Source organism: Nerophis lumbriciformis, linkage group LG23, assembly GCF_033978685.3.
Source record: "Nerophis lumbriciformis linkage group LG23, RoL_Nlum_v2.1, whole genome shotgun sequence".
NCBI lineage: Eukaryota > Metazoa > Chordata > Actinopteri > Syngnathiformes > Syngnathidae > Nerophis > Nerophis lumbriciformis.
Genome location: NC_084570.2, coordinates 20,899,335 through 20,921,500, shown reverse-complemented (window position 1 = coordinate 20,921,500; position 22,166 = coordinate 20,899,335). Strand labels below are relative to the sequence as shown.

Genomic DNA, 22,166 nt, shown 5'->3' with positions numbered 1-22,166 from the left:
CAATGGGAGACAGGTCTGGACTACAGGCAGGCCAGTCTAGTACCCGCACTCTTTTACTATGAAGCCACGTTGATGTAACACGTGGCTTGGCATTGTCTTGCTGAAATAAGCAGGGACGTCCATGGAAACTTTGCTTGGATGGCAACATATGTTACTCCAAAACCTGTATGTACCTTTCAGCATTAATGGTGCCTTCACAGATGTGTAAGTTACCCATGTCTTGGGCACTAATACACCCCCATACCATCACAGATGCTGGCTTTTCAACTTTGCGCCTATAACAATCCGGATGGTTCTTTACCTCTTTGGTCCGAAGGACACGACGTCCACAGTTTCCAAAAACAATTTGAATTGTGGACTCGTCAGACCACAGAACACTTTTCCACTTTGTATCAGTCCATCTTAGATGAGCTCAGGCCAAGCGAAGCCGACTGCGTTTCTGGGTGTTGTTGATAAACGGTTTTCGCCTTGCATAGGAGAGTTTTAACTTGCACTTACAAATGTACTGACCAACTGTAGTTACTGACAGTGGGTTTCTGAAGTGTTCCTGAGCCCATGTGGTGATATCCTTTACACACTTATGTCGCTTGTTGATGCAGTACAGCCTGAGGGATCGAAGGTCACGGGCTTAGCTGCTTACGTGCAGTGATTTCTCCAGATTCTCTGAACCCTTTGATGATATTACGGACCGTAGATGGTGAAATCCCTAAATTCCTTGCAATAGCTGCTTGAGAAAGGTTTTTCTTAAACTGTTCAACAATTTGCCCACGCATTTGTTGACAAAGTGGTGACCCTCGCCCCATCCTTGTTTGTGAATGACTGAGCATTTCATGGAAGCTGCTTTTATACCCAATCATGGCACCCACCTGTTCCCAATTAGCTTGTTCACCTTTGGGGTGTTCCAAATAAGTGTTTGATGAGCATTCCTCAACTTTATCAGTATTTATTGCCACCTTTCCCAACTTCTTTGTCACGTGTTGCTGGCATCAAATTCTAAAGTTAATGATTATTTGCAACAACAAAAATGTTTATCAGTTTGAACATCAAATATGTTGTCTTTGTAGCATATTCAACTGAATATGGGTTGAAAAGGATTTGCAAATCATTGTATTCCGTTTATATTTACATCTAACACAATTTCCCAACTCATACGGAAACGGGGTTTGTAGTTATGTTCTGTTAGTTTTGGACTTCTTTAGTTCCCGTTTGGACTTCCTTGTTTGTTTTGTCACCATGGCGACTCATTGTGTTCACCTGTCTCTGATTCGTGCTCGCCCGCTCACCTGCTTACCGAGCACTAATCAGAGGCATTATTTAAGCTTGTCTTTGCTAGTCAGTCAGCCTGGCTTCATTGTTTGCGTCACACCTATGCCACGTAAGTTTTGTTTATTTCAGGTCCTAGTCAATGCTAAGTCTTAGCTTCATGTGTTTTAAGCACGCTTGCCTTTTTGTTGTTTTGCCTGCATTTTGGTAGTTTGGTGATTGATGTTAAATAAACCAAATCCTACCTTTACGCCTTCGTCCGGAGCCGTCCTTTTGCATCTTGGGAGAACAACCGCGCAGCAAGCTGCGACCCGATCGTGACACTAGCTGCGGAATCTAGCTCTCCAATCAGCTAAACAGACTGAATAACTCCACGGTGACGTTTTGGTGAATTTACTGAGGAATTTGTGAAACTGAAACAATACAAAAAGAATGCCGTTGTAAGTTAATAATACTAACATAGACACTCGTAAACGTGTTGGCATATTAGCTAATGCTAACGACGCTAGTTTGATTACATTACGACAGCACGTACAAATATGCGTGAAAACACTCCAACAGACATCACACATGGGACGGTTTAGTAAATAGGAATCGTCTTAGTTATATTGTAGACCTTGCATACTCCGAAATGGCAGTCAAAGAAGTTTTGGGAACTGTGTTCAACAAATCAGCAATCCACCACACCGCCCCATTTAATTTTTTCAAAAGTCCCACCTTGCTGGCAGGAAGTAAAAATAGTTCATAAAGAACTAAATCTACTTGGGTGGTGGAGACACAGGGGGAACTTTATGTAAATGAGAAAGTTCCTGCGGTGGAAAAGGGCCTATTGTCCTCCAAGTTGTAGGTAGGAAAGACTGACGGTATGTCCAAGGAGAAAGACCAGAGAAGGTTTGCATCATCACCTAACAATGTCCTGACGTATCTCCCCCAAAGATTGCCTCGTTCCACGCAGAGAGTGGCCACTAATGAGTTGTTTTGCCACCAGACAGGCAAACAATGTGTTGGTATGGTCTTACACCCGCCAACAACACGGATATTGTGACCCCCGCCAGGGGACACACCCATCTGGGACATAAACAGGAAGTGATGAGGATAGTCTACTTCCCATTGCCGTGTCCAAACTTTATGCTTCTTACCACTGCAGCCTACCTACGACACCAAGAAGAGGTTTGGCACAAATAATAACTATTTTACTTGTCAGTGGAAGTAGAAGCTATCAAACAAAAGTGAAATGTCCTGCTTGGTGCACACACAAGATCTTAAAAAGACCACATTTTCCCTGTTCTTCCTTCGTTGCTCTTCATAAACAACACTGCTTATGTCACACCCCCAATGCTTGCATCCTGGCAGGTACCTGAGCCGAGACGAGGTGGCCCGGGCCTCGCTGAGCAAGGCCCAGCAAGAAGGAGGCAGCGTGCGGCTGCTTGTCAAGGAGAACTTCTTCACCAAGAGGAGGTCGGCCTCGTTGCTAAATTCCCCCAACTCAGACAGGTAAGACCCTTCATTTCTAAAATCCCTTTTTTTTCCAAACATTTGTTTATTGACTTTTTGACATTTACAGTCCAGAAATACAGTTACAGTAAATACTGGGTGTGTCAAAAAAAATAAAAAAATAATTAATCGCTATTATTTTGTTCTTTTTTTCTTTTCTTTTTTTTTAACATTTGTTCATTGAATTTTAGACATATACAGTCCAGAAATACAATTAATTACTAGGTGTGTAAAAATAAATCGATTTTAATTAATCAATCGCAATTATCCGTTTTGTTGTTTTTTTTAAACATTTGTTTATTGAATCTAATACATATACAGTCCAGAAATACAATTAAATGAAAGTGTGTAAAAAAAAACATTATTTTAATTAATTAATCGTGCTTATTTGTTTTGTTTTTTAAACATTTGTTTATTGAATTTTTGACATATACAGTCCAGAAATACAATTAAATACTGGGTGTGTCAAAACAAATAATTTATTAATCAATCGTGATTGTTAATTTTTTTGTGCTTTGTTTTTTTAAACATTGGTTTGTTGATTTTTTGACATATACAGTCCACAAATACAATTAAATACTGGGTGTGTAAAAAAAATAAAAAAAATGTAATTAATCGCGATTGCCCGATTGTAGCTGAGATAGGCTCCAGCGCCTCCCGCGACCCCAAAGGGAATAAGCGGAAGAAAATGGATGGATGGATGGATGTTTTTTTTTTTTTTGTTTGTTTTTTTTAAACATTTTTTTAGTGAATTTTTTACTTATACAGTCCAGAAATACAATTAAATAATGGGTGTGTAAAAAAAAAAGTTTTTATTAATTAATCGCGATTACTTGTTCTTTTTAAAAAAAAAAAACATTTGTTTATTGAATTTTTGACATATACTGTCCAGAAATACAATTAAATACTGGGTGTTTCAAAAATATATCTTTTAATTAATCAATCGCGATTATTTTATTTTATTTTTATTTTTTTTAAACATTGTTTTTTTAATTTTTTGACATGTACAGTCCAGAAATACAATTAAATACTGGGTGTGTCAAAACATTTTTTTAAATTAATTAATCGCGATTATTCGTCATTTAAAAAAAAAAAAAAAAAGAAATTCTGTATTGAATTTTTGACATATACAGTCCAGAAATACAATTAAATACTAGATGTGTCAAAAAAAAAAAATATTTTAATTAATTAATCGCGATTATTTTGTTCTTTTTTTTTTTTTTTTTTACATATGTTTATTGAATTTTTGACATTTACAGTCCAGAAATACAATTAAATACCGGATGTGTCAAAAAAAAGTTGTATTAATTAATCGCGATTGTTATTTATTTTATTTTTAAACATTTGTTTATTGAATGTTTTACATATACAGTCCAGAAATACAATTAAATGCCGGGTGTGTCAAAAAATATATATTTTAATTAAATAATCACGATTATTTGTTAAGTCTTGGCAAAAATGAGGACTCAGATGCAGAAGAGAGACAATTGACTCAGACTTTATTTAATTAGTTTTCTTTGCTATCTCTTGGACAGAGTGATTAAACAAACTGGCTACAAAATCTATCTATGATATACTAGAGCAACAAGAGGATATGTAGCATAGGACATAAGGCAATAAACAGAAAATCACTCCTTAAGGAGGAAAAGGACAATAGCAAAAGCTCTATACGAATCTAATAACAAAAAAACAACAATCTATGATAATCTACAAAAAAGGTAATTTCACTCATGAAAAGAAGTCAAGAAGCTATAAACAGAAAATATGTTATAAAGAGTTGAGAAGCCTGCAAACTAAAAGCGCTCCAGAAGGAGGGGAAAAAAAGGAAGACAAGGCACTATGAAAATTGATACAAAAAGACTTGACCGAAAAAACTTTAGCAAAAGAAAATCACTCTCTCAGAGGAAACAAAGAAATCAATAAATAAAGCGAGACAATACTTGACAAGGCTGTGGACAAGGCTGTGGACAAGGCTGTGGACAAGGCTGGAGGTACGTAGCGAGACGATATACTCTGGCAACAAGACAGGGGAAGACGAGGACTATATACACATGAGGGAGAGTGACACAGGTGGACACAATCAGGCAATCAGGAGAGACATCTGACCAGTGACACAGGAGGAAGGGCAAGTGGCCTGAAACGAGAGGAGGATTAGAATTTTCAAAATAAAACAGGAAGTTTGCCAGACAACCCCAAAACAGGACTTCCCTCACCGCGATGTGACAGTACCCCCCCCTCTATGGCCGACTTCCGACGGCCCAGACTGTTCAGGGTGGTCTCTGTAGAAGTCCCTGATGAGAGTGGGTTCGACAATGTGGCGGGAAGGAACCCACTGTCTTTCTTCAGGTCCGTATCCTTCCCAATCCACCAGGAATTGTCTGCCCCGGGCCCGGTTGCGCACTGCCAACAAGCGTTTTACTTTGTATACTGGTCCACCTTCAATTACTTCGGGTGGTGGAGGGGACGTGGTGGGTGGGACCATGGTGCTTTCTTTGACTGGTTTGACCTGACTGACGTGGAAGGTGGGATAGACGCGGAGGGATCGGGGCAGACGAAGCCGAACCGCTGCAGGTCCGACGAGCTTGGTAATTGGGAATGGACCTACAAAGCGTGGTGCCAGTTTCTTTGATGTGACCTTGAAATGTAGGTCCTTGGCTGAAAGCCAGACTCTCTGACCGGGTTGGTACTTAGGCGCAGGTCGTCTCTTGCGGTCTGCCGCTCTCTTCATCCGATCTCGTTGTCTGATCAATACTTGACGGGCGGCTGCCCAAATGCGGTGACAACGTCGGACCATGGCATGGGCGGAGGGGACCGACACTTCTGACTCATTCTCTGGAAAGAGAGGGGGCTGGTACCCGAAGGCACAATGAAAGGGAGAGAGGCTGGTGGCTGATGTAGGCAGCGAATTGTGCGCATACTCTACCCAGACCAGGTGTTTGCTCCATGTGGAGGGGTTCTGGCAGACCAAGCACCGGAGGCCGGTTTCCAGCTGCTGGTTAAGTCGTTCGGTCTGGCCGTTGGCTTCCGGATGATATCCTGATGTCAGGCTGGCCTTGGCTCCAATGAGTCGGCAGAACTCCCCCCAGAACCGTGATGCAAACTGAGGTCCCCGGTCTGAAACAATGTCTTTGGGAAATCCATGAACTCGGAATACATTAGTCATCATAGTCTCTGCCGTCTCCTTGGCGGATGGTAATTTAGGCATAGCGATGAATCTGACCATTTTGGAGAATCTGTCGACCACAGTGAGGACGGTGGTGTTACCTTGTGAGACCGGGAGGCCTGTAACGAAGTCCATCGAGATGTCTGACCACGGTCTGGAGGGGATGGGGAGCGGCTGGAGAAGTCCCATGCGAGACCTGGAAGACGTCTTGTTCCTGGCACAGACCGAACAGGCCTCTACGTACTCCCGGACCTCCGTCTCTATGGCTGGCCACCAGAACCGCCGGGAGATCACAAACACAGTTCTTTTAACTCCCGGATGACACGAAAGCAGCGAGGTGTGAGCCCAATGAATCACCCGGGGACGCAACTCAGTGGGGACAAACAATCGATTAACAGGACATCCCCTAGGTGGCGGGGCCACACCGTTAGCTTGCTTTACCTCAGTTTCTATTGGCCAAGTTACCGCTCCTACCACACAGTTCAGTGGAAGGATGGTCTCAGGTTTCTTGGCCTCAAGCTCGGGGTCGAATAATCGTGACAAGGCGTCTGGCTTGACGTTGCGGGACCCCGGCCTGTAGGAGAGCGAGAAAGAAAAGCGATTAAAAAAAAGCGCCCACCTGGCCTGGCGAGAGTTGAGTCTCTTAGCCTTCTTTATGTATTCCAGGTTCTTGTGATCTGTCCAGACGATGAATGGGTGTTCGGCCCCCTCGAGCCAATGCCTCCATTCCTCCAACGCGAGCTTCACCGCCAGCAACTCCCGATTGCCGACATCATAGTTTCTTTCAGCTTTGGACAGCCGCCGCGACAGAAAGGCACAGGGATGCATCTTCCCGTCCTGCTGAGAGCGTTGAGACAGCACTGCTCCAACTCCTTCATTAGAAGCGTCCACCTCCACGACGAACTGGCGCTGCGGGTCCGGAATGGTGAGGATGGGCGCTGAGGTGAAGCGGTGCTTGAGCGTCTGGAATGCCCTCTCTGCCTCTGGAGACCAGTGGAACCGCACCTGGGTGGAGGTAAGAGCATGGAGAGGAGCAGCTATTGCGCTGAAGTTTCTGACAAACAGCCTGTAAAAGTTAGCAAATCCCAAGAATTGCTGAACTTTCTTGCGGCTGTCAGGTGTCGGCCAATCGGCCACAGCGCTAACTTTAGCCGGATTCATCTGCACTCTTCCAGGGGCTACAATGAAGCCCAGGAATGAAACAGTGTCGGCATGAAAAACACTCTTTTCAGCTTTAACATATAGATCATTGTCTAAGAGTCTTTTTAAAACCTGATTTACATGGTCTTGGTGAGTGTCACTGTCAGGTGAATAAATCAATATGTCATCAAGGTAAACATAGACAAAATGGTCCAGGAAGTCTCTTAGTACTTCGTTGATCATGGCTTGGAACACGGCCGGGGCATTGGTGAGACCAAAAGGCATGACTCTGTATTCATAGTGACCATTGGGTGTGTTAAATCCGGTCTTCCACTCGTCTCCCTCTCTTATTCGGACCAGATGGTAAGCGTTGCGTAGGTCCAGCTTGGTGAATATTTTAGCCTGTTGGAGTTGGTCGAAGACAGTAGACATGAGGGGAAGAGGGTAACGGTTCTTGATGGTAATGTCATTCAGGGGACTGTAATCGATGCAGGGCCTTAACAACCCGTCTTTCTTCTTCACAAAGAAGAACCCTGCTCCTGCTGGCGATGATGACGGGCGAATCAAGCCAGTTTCCAGTGATGCCTAGATGTAATCGTTCATCGCAGCTTTTTCTGGACCAGAGACGGAGTACAGACGCCCCTTGGGAATTGTGGCCCCGGGCAGTAGATCGATGGCACAGTCGTAGGAACGGTGGGGTGGAAGTGACAGGGCCTTGGTCTTGCTGAAGACTTGTCGTAGATGGTGATAACAGGGGGGGACAGAGTTCAGGTCCGGAAATTCTGAGTCTGTGACAGGATTAGCAGAGAAAAGATTACTTTTCTTGACATTTTCTTTCTGGGCCGTAGAAAAAATACAGTTCTGGGTACATTCCCTTCCCCATTCACTGATCTTCCCTGTCTTCCAATCCACACGAGGGTTATGCTGGTACAGCCATGGATACCCCAAGATCAACGGATGAGAAGGAGAAATAATCAAATATGGACAAACTTGTTCCTGATGGCCGTCAATGTTCATTTGGAAAGGTTCACTGATGTGTGTGATGGTGAAAAGCTCCTTACCATTCAGAGACCTAGCCTTAATGGGTTTAACTAGTGGTTCTGACTTGAGTCCTAGTCTCCTAGCTAAACCCCAGTCCATCAGACTCTCATCTGCCCCAGAGTCTATTAACGCCTCTAGAATTGTGACTGTGTGATGAGTTAACGTGATCTTGGTGAGGGTGCGTGGCCTCTGAGGAACAGCCAGAATGTGACTCACCGCCTGGGATCTCTTGGTTGGACATGAAACGACAAGATGGCCGCCCTCTCCACAGTAAAAGCATCTCCCCTCCATCAGCCGCTTGCGTCGCTCCTCTGGCGTCAGTCGGGCTCTACCCAGCTGCATGGGCTCCTCCTCCTGGTTGGTGCGTAAGTGAGGATGTAGCTCCGGGGGTGAGCGCCGAGTCGTCGACCAGTTAGGTGCTAAAGGATGGGTGGTTCTTTCTGCAGCTTCCGATCCTCCACCTCGCTGTCGTTTGAGCTGGGCCCGTCGGTTGTCCGTCCTGATGGCGAGCGCGATGAGGGCATCTAGATTGTCGGGTAGGTCCAGGGGAACGAGGAGGTCTTGTATGGAGGCACTGAGCCCTTTCAGAAAAACATCGTAAAGAGCCGTGTCGTCCCACCCGCTTTCTGCTGCCAGCGTGCGGAAGCGGATGGCGTAGTCACACACGGAACCGCTGCCCTGCTTTAGACTGCTTAGTTCTTGTGCCTTTTCTCTGTTAGAGGTCACCGGGTCAAAAGTCTTGGTTAGCGCAGCTTGAAAGTCTGTGAAGGAGTGGCAGAGTGACGAGTTCCGCCCCCATTCGGCAGAAGCCCACGCCTTAGCTCTATCCGTAAGATGTGAAATCATGAAAGCAATCTTGGAACGTTCAGTGGGAAATGCATGGGGCATCAATTCAAAATTAATAGCACAGTCTATCAAAAACGTTTTGCACAAACCAGGAGCGCCAGCGTATGGCGTCGGAGGGGCCAGCTTGCATCCGGCTCCAGGAGGAGGTGAAGACAGAGTGGGAGCAGCGGGTGGCATGGGGGGCTGTGACGCCGGAATTGGTCGAGCAAACTGCTCAAGTAGTCCTTGTAGCTGGGAGGAAAGGTGACTCATGTTTGCTGCCATCGCCGTCTGAAACTCCTCCTGCCGGGCGAGCCGTGATTCCTGGGTGTGCAAGATTTCCGTCAGTTGTTTAGCCTCTGCTGAGTCCATACTGGCCAGAGTATACTGTTAAGTCTTGGCAAAAATGAGGACTCAGATGCAGAAGAGAGACAATTGACTCAGACTTTATTTAATTAGTTTTCTTTGCTATCTCTTGGACAGAGTGATTAAACAAACTGGCTACAAAATCTATCTATGATATACTAGAGCAACAAGAGGATGTGTAGCATAGGACATAAGGCAATAAACAGAAAATCACTCCTTAAGGAGGAAAAGGACAATAGCAAAAGCTCTATACGAATCTAATAACAAAAAAACAACAATCTATGATAATCTACAAAAAAGGTAATTTCACTCATGAAAAGAAGTCAAGAAGCTATAAACAGAAAATATGTTATAAAGAGTTGAGAAGCCTGCAAACTAAAAGCGCTCCAGAAGGAGGGGGAAAAAAGGAAGACAAGGCACTATGAAAATTGATACAAAAAGACTTGACCGAAAAAACTTTAGCAAAAGAAAATCACTCTCTCAGAGGAAACAAAGAAATCAATAAATAAAGCGAGACAATACTTATCAAGGCTGTGGACAAGGCTGGAGGTACGTAGCGAGACGATATACTCTGGCAACAAGACAGGGGAAGATGAGGACTATATACACATGAGGGAGAGTGACACAGGTGGACGCAATCAGTAGAGACATCAGACCAGTGACACAGGAGGAAAGGCAAGTGGCCTGAAACGAGAGGAGGATTAGAATTTTCAAAATAAAACAGGAAGTTTGCCAGACAACCCCAAAACAGGACTTCCCTCACCACGATGTGACATTATTATTATTTTATTTTTATTTTTTTAACAGTTGTTTATTGAATTTTTGACATATACAGTCCAGAAATACAAAATACTACGTGTGTAAAAAATATATATATTTTAGTTAATTAATCGCGATTATTTGTTCTTTTTAAAAAAAATTAAAAAATAAAACATTTGTATATTGAATTTTTTATATATACAGTACAGAAATACAATTAAATACTAGGTTTGTAAAGAAAAAAAAAATTGATTTTAAGTAATTAATTGCAATTGTTATTTTTGGGTTTTTGTTTTTTTTACATTTGTTTATTTAATTTAAACAGTTAACAAAAAATCAATACAATACAAATCAGATGTGCCCCCCCCCCCCCCCCCCCCCACCAAATTTTTAAATGATAAAAATAAAAATCAGTCAAGTAAGTCCAGGCAAATGGCCTTAGCATGTTGCAGCAATACACAAATAAATCAACCACAATTTTTTAAGGACAATGTCCTTAAACCACTTGTAATTTCTCTATTTCGAGCGACAGCAAACATTGAACCTATCTTTAAGGGCTGAGTTTTTACTTCACATCTCCATATGGTAGATCAGTAATCCGACTGATTTGGAATTATGCGTCTCCCAAGAGGCAAAACAAACATTTTTTTTTTGTCAGTGCGTCAACGGTCACCATTTTCCAATCTTTTAGACAATATTGCTCCATGTCAGCGTGGAGATGAGGCTTCATCATCTGCCTATTAGGGTGATTTGTCTCATCACGCCCCTTCCCCTTTGCCAATAAATGTATTTCCCTTCCCTTAACTGTCTCCATGGAGACTGCGTCCGCCTCCTGCGCCTGGCACAAAGGCCCGCTGTATGTGTTCGTTAGGTAAATACAGCCCATAATACAATCTATTGGCAGAGACTCAACAGCCAGCAAGCGAGGGTACAAGAGCAAACACACACACAAACACACACACGTGCACACGCATTGTTGTTTGTGCAAGATGTTTCTCCGTTAAGTTGCCACGCAGCGCTTTGTTTTCCTGCCGGAGGAGCGAGAATGTGAACGGGCTCCAGAGTGTGTCATGGCTGCAAGGCATGGAAGTGGAGGAGATGTTTGTGATCCTGCTATTTGCTGAAAGAAATATTGACAGGCTTTTGCAAACACCGGCTTGTTTCGCTAAAAAAAGCGGTATTATTTGTCTAATTTCCGTTTTTTATTGGACATGAACTAACATGCTAAGCAAAGCGTGCATTTTAAAAAGGTCAGCAGCGCCTTCAAAGATGAACTGCACTTTTTGGGAATTGTGCCTATCATTATTATGAGAGACAAGAACACGTCTTTTTTTTTTTTTTTTTAGATTTTAAAGATGATTAAAAATGCTTGAAAGATGTGGCTAGTGTGAGTCAGCGTTGTAGCCTTCAAATCCCTCTAAAACAACTTTGTTTTTTACACACACTGCAAGTCTATATATAACGTAGTAACAGACACCTTCATAACAATATGTAATATGTACAATATACACACTGCAAGTATATATATAATGTAGTAACAGACACCTTCATAACAATATGTAATATGTACAATATACATACTGCAAGTATATATATAATGTAGTAACAGACACCTTCATAACAATATGTAATATGTACAATATACACACTGCAAGTATATATATAATGTAGTAACAGACACCTTCATAACAATATGTAATATGTTTTATACACACACTGCAAGTCTATATATAACGTAGTAACAGACACCTTCATAACAATATGTAATATGTTTTATATACACACTGCAAGTCTATATATAATGTAGTAACAGACACCTTCATAACAATATGTAATATGTTTTATATACACACTGCAAGTATATATATAATGTAGTAACAGACACCTTCATAACAATATGTAATATGTACAATATACACACTGCAAGTATATATATAATGTAGGAACAGACACCTTCATAACAATATGTAATATGTACAATATACACACTGCAAGTATATATATAATGTAGTAACAGACACCTTCATAACAATATGTAATATGTTTTATACACACAATGCAAGTATATATATAATGTAGTAACAGACACCTTCATAACAATATTTAATATGTTTTATATACACACTGCAAGTACATATATAATGTAGTAACAGACACCTTTATAACAATATGTAATATGTACAATATACCAGTGGCGGCCCTTGCGTTTCCCATCTAGGCCTTCAGTGATCTCCGACTTCAATGATTACCTCTCAAAATACCATCATTGATGTCACCACATGACCATTGCTGGAGAAATACTATACAGGAACACATTTACACTCTACTGGACATTGTACACAACGGGTTATTTTCTGGCGCATTCAAAAATCAATAAACCCGCATCAGCAATTAAAACATCTTATGTGGTACTGTCAAAATTAAAATTGCAAAAAACATTTTAAAATGTGAAAAAAATTAAGAAATAAAATATCTAAACTCACATTTCATCGACAGCTGAGCTAGCTTCCGGAGTTGGCCGAGATGGTCTCACAAGATGTAGTTTCTCTTTAAATATCCTTCTTGAGAATGGCCTTGCAAATATGTGTGTAGTCTTGTCTAATCATAAAAGATGAAGACGAGGCGTGTTTGCTGACTTCTTAAAGTTTACTCTACAAAACTGGCCAGCATGTCTACATTCAACAACCTAAACAGGGCTACTGCGCATGCTCTTTACCACTGTGGCATGCTGGGTAATGTAGTTCTTATGTTACCTGGCTCATAACATCACAATGTATATCTGCCTTAGGCCCTCTAGAAAGGGTTACTGACAACAACTCGTGATCCGATTGGCTATTGCAACTGTCTATCAACTCTATGTGCTCGTTCACTTACAGTGCACGGACACCAGCATTGTTGATTCTAAAGGCGTCTGGCAGATTTGGTACAGCATGGCAACATAAGCTAGCTGAATTCTGATTGGATAAAAACTCTATAACCTAAAAACAACAGCACTGGAAGGAGCATAATATGACATGAAGAGAATATAAATACTTTTAGATATTTAGGGAAAGTAAATAAAAAATTACTTTTATCTTTAATTATGATCATTATTTCTGGTTATGTTAGGCCAGCAGAGAAGGCCTTGCTGGCCCTGACAGCCCACCACTGATATACAGGTAAAAGCCAGTAAATTAGAATATTTTGGAAAAACTTGATTTATTTCAGTAATTGCATTCAAAAGGTGTAACTTGTACATTATATTTATTCATTGCACACAGACTGATGCATTCAAATGTTTATTTCATTTAATTTTGATGATTTGAAGTGGCAACAAATGAAAATCCAAAATTCCGTGTGTCACAAAATTAGAATATTACTTAAGGCTAATACAAAAAAGGGATTTTTAGAAATGTTGGCCAACTGAAAAGTATGAAAATAAAAAATATGAGCATGTACAATACTCAATACTTGGTTGGAGCTCCTTTTGCCTCAATTACTGCGTTAATGCGGCGTGGCATGGAGTCGATGAGTTTCTGGCACTGCTCAGGTGTTATGAGAGCCCAGGTTGCTCTGATAGTGGCCTTCAACTCTTCTGCGTTTTTGGGTCTGGCATTCTGCATCTTCCTTTTCACAATACCCCACAGATTTTCTATGGGGCTAAGGTCAGGGGAGTTGGCGGGCCAATTTAGAACAGAAATACCATTGTCCGTAAACGAGGCACGGGTAGATTTTGCGCTGTGTGCAGGCGCCAAGTCCTGTTGGAACTTGAAATCTCCATCTCCATAGAGCAGGTCAGCAGCAGGAAGCATGAAGTGCTCTAAAACTTGCTGGTAGACGGCTGCGTTGACCCTGGATCTCAGGAAACAGAGTGGACCGACACCAGCAGATGACATGGCACCCCAAACCATCACCCAACCATGCAAATTTTGCATTTCCTTTGGAAATCGAGGTCCCAGAGTCTGGAGGAAGGCAGGAGAGGCACAGGATCCACGTTGCCTGAAGTCTAGTGTAAAGTTTCCACCATCAGTGATGGTTTGGGGTGCCATGTCATCTGCTGGTGTCGGTCCACTCTGTTTCCTGAGATCCAGGGTCAACGCAGCCGTCTACCAGCAAGTTTTAGAGCACTTCATGCTTCCTGCTGCTGACCTGCTCTATGGAGATGGAGATTTCAAGTTCCAACAGGACTTGGCGCCTGCACACAGCGCAAAATCTACCCGTGCCTAGTTTACAGACCATGGTATTTCTGTTCTAAATTGGCCCGCCAACTCCCCTGACCTTAGCCCCATAGAAAATCTGTGGGGTATTGTGAAAAGGAAGATGCAGAATGCCAGACCCAAAAATGCAGAAGAGTTGAAGGCCACTATCAGAGCAACCTGGGCTCTCATAACACCTGAGCAGTGCCAGAAACTCATCGACTCCATGCCACGCCGCATTAACGCAGTAATTGAGGCAAAAGGAGCTCCAACCAAGTATTGAGTATTGTACATGCTCATATTTTTCATTTTCATACTTTTCAGTTGGCCAACATTTCTAAAAATCCCTTTTTTGTATTAGCCTTAAGTAATATTCTAATTTTGTGACACACAGAATTTTGGATTTTCATTTGTTGCCACTTCAAATCATCAAAATTAAATGAAATAAACATTTGAATGCATCAGTCTGTGTGCAATGAATAAATATAATGTACAAGTTACACCTTTTGAATGCAATTACTGAAATAAATCAAGTTTTTCAAAATATTCTAATTTACTGGCTTTTACCTGTATGTATACACACTGCAAGTATATACAGTCATGGTCAAAAGTTTACATACACTTGTAAAGAACATAATGTCATGGCTGTCTTGAGTTTCCAATAATTTCTACAACTCTTTTTAATGTGATAGAGTGATTGGAGCACATACTTGTTGGTCACAAAAAACATTCATGAAGTTTGGTTCTTCTATGAATTTATTATGGGTCTACTGAAAATGTGAGCAAATCTGCTGGGTCAAAAGTATACATACAGCAATGTTAATATTTGGTTACATATCCTTTGGCAAGTTTCACTGCAATAAGGTGCTTTTGGTAGCCATCCACAAGCTTCTGGCTGAATTTTTGACCACTCCTCTTGACAAAATTGGTGCAGTTCAGCTAAATGTGTTGGTTTTCTGACATGGACTTGTTTCTTCAGCATTGTCCACACGTTTAAGTCAGGACTTTGGGAAGGCCATTCTAAAACCTTAATTCTAGCCTGATTTAGCCATTGCTGTATGTATACTTTTGACCCAGCAGATTTGGTCACATTTTCAGTAGACCCCATAATAAATTCATAAAAGAACCAAACTTCATGAATGTTTTTTGTGACCAACAATTATGTGCTCCAATCACTCTATCACAAAAAAATTAGAGTTCTAGAAATTATTGGAAACTCAAGACAGCCATGACATTATGGTCTTTACAAGTGTATGTAAACTTTTGACCACGACTGTATATAATGTAGTAACAGAAACCTTCATAACAATATGTAATATGTACAATATACACACTGCAAGTATATATATAATGTAGTAACAGACATTTCATAACAATATGTAATATGTTCAACATTTACCGAAATTGGATTATTTTAAGAATTGCCAGAACTAATTCTTCTGCGAATTTATTTCCGTTTCCATGGCCTCTTACTTTGGACTTCCGGCGACAGCTGTGTGTTCTTACTTCCGGAATCAAACGCAAGTGTGTTCTAATCATGGCAGAATTGATAACAAACAACGAACACGACCATTTTTGGACAAATTAGGATACACAACCTTATCTTTTTGAGTCTGAGGATGACCTGCTGCTTCTAGAAGCAAGTACAAAGAACAGCGTGTAACGTTGGAGCAGACGGAAGCTGAAAGAGTGAGGTTTGCGTGACTTTGACGCTGTAAATGTGGAATTTGGAGACAAGCTATTTCAACATAAATGAAGTGCTTACCCAAATAAACCGGTAAAAACGCCCCCAGCCAGATGGACTGAACGCACAACTGTCCATCAAATGAGTCACTTTAATATTGATCATGATACACGCAGCACGCCATGTGTGGTATTACAACTACAGTACACACGCTGTCTGGCTAGCTGTGTACAAACAAAACATGAAATAATACTTTACACATACTGTAATATGATTGTTCATGTTTTTCACTCAATACAGATTGGTGTCGTATCGCAGTGTTGTATCCGTCTACTGACAGATACCAATTAGAACTATGAGCTACTTTACGCTACAACGGAGGATGTTAGCACGCATGTGCATGCACGAGCCAGTCTGCCCCACAACAAGAGAATAGAGAAAATTAAGGAACTTATTGACTACAACTTAATGAAAATGGCGGACTCGCGCAAAGCTCTTCGAGTAAACCTCGACCATATCTGGAGATAGCCGCTGACGTAACTAAAGAAAAAATATGTCACTTAAGTCTCAAACTCTAAACAAATCGTTTGGAGCAAGTTTGGAAGAAGGCAAGATCGTTTTATGAATATTTTCATAGTTTTGCAAAATATATGTTTTTTTATATTTAGGAATCCAGTTTTTGTAAAGACAACAGACTTCTGTAGCTCATCAGCACAAAGAGTGGAGCACCAGACTGGTCTAGTAGTACAAAGTTCACGGTCAATATAAAGTACCACTTCCACTAAATCACTAATCCTCGCCGCCATGGCGACAAATAAAGTAAGTTTCTTACAAGTATCATCCCTGCAGGATGAGGAATAGCTAAACATGCTTCACTACACACCGTAGCTCACTGGCATCACAATGTAAACGAATGCCATTGGTGGATCCACACCTAACATCCACTGTAATGATACCAAGTACAGGAGCGTATCTCGTCGATACTACTATGATTACATCGATATTTTTTGGCATCACAACATCTTCTTTTGTTTTTTAAAATGTGTATTATGTTTATAAACTCAGGAAATATGTCCCTGGACTTTGAATATGACCAATGTATGATCCTGTAACTACTTGGTATTGGATTGATACCTAAATGTGTGGTATCATCCAAAACTAATGTAAAGTATCAAACAACAGAAGAATAAGTGGTAATTAGATTTTAACAGAAGTGTCGATAGAACATGTTAAAAGAGGAAGTACCGGTAAGCAGATATAAACAGTAAATGAACAAGAAGATTAATAATTCATTTTCTACCACCTGTCCTTAACAATATTGACAAAATAATAGAATGATCAATGACACAATATGTTACTGCATATGTCAGCAGACTAAATAGGAGCCTTTGTTTGTTTACTTACTACTAAAAGACAAGTTATGTCTAGTATGTTCACTATTTTATTTAAGGACAAACTTGCAATAATAAACATATGTTTAATGTACCCTAAGATTTTTTGTTAAAATAATGCCAATAATGCAATTTTTTGTGGTCCCCTTTATTTAGAAAAGTACCGAAGAGTATCGAAATAATTTTGGTACCAATACCAAAATATTGGTATCGGGACAACACTACTACACACTGTGTCTGCTTGTAAGTACTCTGTTGCCAAACATGCGCCTCTCGCTTGTTTTACCAGCAATGTCACGTGATGACCGCGCGCCATCCTGTCCGTGGAGGAAAAAAATGTACCGGTATTTTTCAGAAGCCGTATAGTACCGTTTTTAATTCATTAATACCGCGGTACAGTACAACCTTTGTTTATAGTTAACTATATTGTTGATATACCATCATCCCTCATCCCTACAAGCGTAGACACTTCATGTGTGTATTATTTTACCTTTCAGTAACTTCATGGTGGAGACTACCAGTAAGTACCGAGTAAGAGCAGGCAGAAGCAAACAAAAATGCTAATCGTTAAACTAGCCGCTAAGCTAGCTTGAAACGACACAATAATGATGTGCTCAGTACACTTTAACAAGTCTGTTAAGTTGTTTTTCCAGTTTTTTGACCGTTCTCATTTTGAGTTTATTCTTGACTCGGTTTCCTCCACAGACATTGCTGGCAACACCCAAGTCTCTTGGTACCAGTTTTTGGTATCTCGTCAACGTGCCTTTTTTTAGAGCGTTTCCTCCTCATATCAGTGAGCAAACATTTCTCTGTAGTGTTTCTCTGACTCCACTCTGCCTTGGCGTGTATGAAATTGAAAACACAAAACCACGGGAAGAGATTCGAGTCCATCTGTCCCCCTCCGGTGTGGCTCCTGCACCCTGCTGTGATGACGTGGCAAATACCCAAATTTGCTGTCTAAAAAAAAAGAAAGACTCTCACATTTGTATGCTTGGAATTTGCATAAAAGAGAACAATACGGCTTGCAAACAAGCATGTTGTACAAAAAAAAGGGTACAATTTGGAATTTTTATTAACATTATGAAGGACAAAATGATATCATCTAATATTTAATTACTGTATTAAGCGATATTATACTGTGAGAGTTATTTATATTCCCAGCCCTGTCATACATGTGTAAAGAGAGGTTAACATTGCAAATTTAAATCAATTTAAACAAAATACAGTAAAACTACTGTGCCTTGTAAGACGCCTGATGGGGGAAATTAAGATATTATCTTTTAAGTTATGCTGCAATTACTAAGTGTGGGTTGGCAAGAAGTACATAGAAGAATATGTATTGTGTAAGTAATTCTATGTTCAACATTGCAAATGCATATTACAATTACTATATTTACTGGACTGTAGAGCACACCGGTATATAAACCGCACCCACCAAATTTTAGAAGAAATTTTTGTTTCCATATATTAGCCGCACCGGACTATAAGCCGCAGATATATATATATATATATATGTTGTGAAATTAGTTTTTTACACAGAAAGATTCTGTAAATGTTTATTTACATACCTTAATTGTTGCCAAACGGTGCCTGTAACACGGCAGTAAAACGGCTGATCAAACAAAACAGAAGTCACCGTCATGGACCCACGAGCTGCAGAAGCTAGCTCTCCAATCAGCTAAACAGACTCAATAAATCCACGGTGATGTTGTGGTGAATTTACGAAACTGAAGCAATACAAAAAGAATGCCATTGTAAGTTAGTAATGCTAACACAGACACTCGTAAACACGTTAGCATATTAGCCAATTAAATTACGATAGCATGTACAAATATGCATGAAAACACTCCTACGGACATCACACATGGGACGGTTTAGAAAGTAAAAATAGTTTTAATTATATTGTAAAACTTGCGAACGTTGAATGAAGAATCCATACAAGTAGAAACGCTGTGGACGACGACAAAACAGAACGGCACTTGTACTTCCAGTTCAAAGCTTTAAACAACAGGAAACGCTTGTAGGCATTCACCCAGCTGCACCTGCAGTGAGCGAACTCACCCAAAAGATGGCGGCATAGCACAAACAATAACACACCGTTTCAGTGTCTCTGTGTTTTTTGATGTGTGTTTGTTGAACACAAGACATAACGGCCGTGAGCGAAAAAGAGAAATCCATAGATTAGCTGCATCGCTTTACAAGCCGCAGGATTCATAGCGTAGGAAAAGAGTAGCGACTTATAGTCCGGAATTTATGGTAGTATGTGTCTGTTATTGATATTTATTAATTGTATTTCTCATATTGTATTTTATAAACTCTTCTATTGCGCTTATATTCTGTTTTATTTGTTGCTATTATTTAGGGGTGTCAAAATAAACAAGTTAACTCATGTGATTAATCACAAAAAAATATGGCATCAACCGTGTTTTGCATACATACTGCTTTTTCTTTTTCTTTTTTTTGACCGTACATGCTCCTTTACCTTGACCGCAGATGTTCAGCTGAAAGGTTGTTATACGGTCAGTGACCAGATCAGTGCAAAGATGAGAGACTGGTGTGCTCGCTGGCAAATGACAGCGGCGTGGCGAAGTTGGTAGAGTGGCCGTGCCAGCAATCGGAGTGTTGCTGGTTACTGGGGTTCAATCCCCACCTTCTACCATCCTAGTCACGTCCGTTGTGTCCTTGGGCAAGACACTTCACCCCTTGCTCCTGATGGCTGCTGGTTAGCGCCTTGCATGGCAGCTCCCGCCATCAGTGTGTGAATGTGTGTGTGAATGGGTGAATGTGGAAATACTGTCAAAGCGCTTTGAGTACCTTGAAGGTAGAAAAGCGCTATACAAGTATAACCCATTTATCATTTATATATATATATATATATATATATACTGTATATATATATATATATATATATATATATATATATATATATATATATATATACCCTTAAAAACCCAATAAATAACCATCCAAAACCCCCACTACAAAAAAATTGCCTTTGCATTTAGTGATATTCTTTTTCTTTTTCATTTAATTTTTTTTTCTTTCTCAGTTTGCTTTGTAATACTTTGTACAGTTTTGCATGTCTGATGTAATCATTAGATTAGTTTTTCTTTGGATTTCAATATACATTGCAGCCAACAAACCCCCATTTACACTTTGTGACCTGAATATTAACCAAGTGTTCGTGATATTGTTATTATAAGCAATAAATAAAGAAAAGGCATTGAATGAGAAGGTGTGTCCAAACTTTTGGCCTGTACTGTATGTCTGAAAGATGAATGAAAGAGCAAACAAGTGTAATGTAGGGAGAAAAAGTTGAAATACTGACACTGAAAATTCAAAGCAGGCATGCAGGCTGTTTTAATGGTAACACTTTAGTATGGGGAACATATTCACCATTAATTAGTTGCTTATTAAAGTAACAAAGACTTAATTTAGAGACACCAGGGGAACATATAAGGGTTAGGGTTAGGGTTACCAATAAGCAATAATGCTGAGGTTATTGAGGGAAGACTCTTAGTTAATGGCTTACTGGTTGTATAATAAGGCCATGCAGAATAAGGCATTAATAAGTAACGTATTTTCCGCACTATAAGGCGCACCTTCAATGAATGGCATATTTTAAAACTTTGTTCATATATAAGGTGCACCGCATTATAAGGCGCACCACATTATAAGTCGCATAGAATAGATGCTACAGTAGAGGCTGGGGTTACGTTATGCATCCATTAGACGGAGCTGCGCTAAAGGGAATGTCAACGAAACAGTCAGATAGGTCAGTCAAACTTTATTAATAGATTACAAACCAGTGTTCTGACAACTCTGTTCACTCCCAAAATGAATAAACAGCTGATTTATTATTTTCCCCGAGGTAAAGTCAGTGACGTGGTGTTTTGTTTATCTTTTAACAACAGCAAGGTATAACATGTAGTGCAACATTTATATCACATAGTGGAGGGGAACTTTTCCCTGATTCAATAAACAGGTAAAAAACAGTGATACTGTTACGGTAAATCAAACGTGAGTGCAATCACAATATAGTAACACTCGAAATAGTGCAGAGCAATAACAATATCTATAACTCAACGTTGCTCAAACGTTAATGTCACACAACACAACACAGAAAATAAACATGTAAAGCTCACTTTATGAAGTTATTCCTCATCCACGAATCCCTCGAATTCTTCTTCTTCAGTGTCCGAATTAAACAGTTGGGCGAATACGGCATCCAACATGTCTCGTCGAAGTCGTCATTAATGGAGTCAGTGTCGCTGCTGCTCTATTCCCGTGTTCTACTGCGTGACTGATCGCCTTGAGTTTAAACTCTGCGTCGTAAGCGTGTCTCTTAATAGGAGCCATTTTGGGGTCTTTACATCATACTTGCCAACCCTCCCGGATTTTCCGGGAGACTCCCGAAATTCAGCGCCTCTCCCGAAAACCTCCCGGGACAAATTTTCTCCCAAAAATCTCCCGAAATACAGGCGGAGCTGGAGGCCACGCCCCCTCCAGCTCACTTCCAGCTCCATGCGACCTGAGTGACGTGTCGACAGCCTGTTTTCACGTCCGCTTTCCCACAATGTAAACAGCGTGCCTGCCCAATCACGTTACAAGTGTAGAATGATCGAGGGCGAGTTCTTGGTTTCTTATGTGGGTTTATTGTTAGGCAGTTTCATTAACGTCCTCCCAGCGCGGTAACAACACACAACAACAGCAGTCACGTTTTTGTCTACCGTAATGCAGTTTGTTTGCCGTAAACAGCAATGTTGTGACACTCTTAAACAGGACAATACTGCCATCTACTGTACATGCATATGTGACAATAACATCTAGGGCTTTTAGAGAGTGCGGCGCACAACTGCGCACAC

General features: G+C 40.7%; 1 protein-coding gene across 6 annotated transcripts in view; it reads left to right on the top strand.

Moving 5' to 3' along the window:
- Positions 1 to 22,166, top strand: part of zranb3 (zinc finger, RAN-binding domain containing 3) — a 281,742-nt gene that overhangs the window by 238,754 nt on the left and 20,822 nt on the right. For 5 of the 6 annotated variants that reach the window (XM_061984961.2, XM_061984960.1, XM_061984962.1 and 2 more), the window contains one exon: positions 2,617 to 2,757. In XM_061984961.2, coding sequence (XP_061840945.1) covers positions 2,617 to 2,757 — 141 coding nt within the window. Of the gene's footprint in view, positions 1 to 2,616; positions 2,758 to 6,586; positions 6,695 to 22,166 lie in introns of those variants that run through there. The other variant, XM_061984965.1, reaches the window with a different exon arrangement.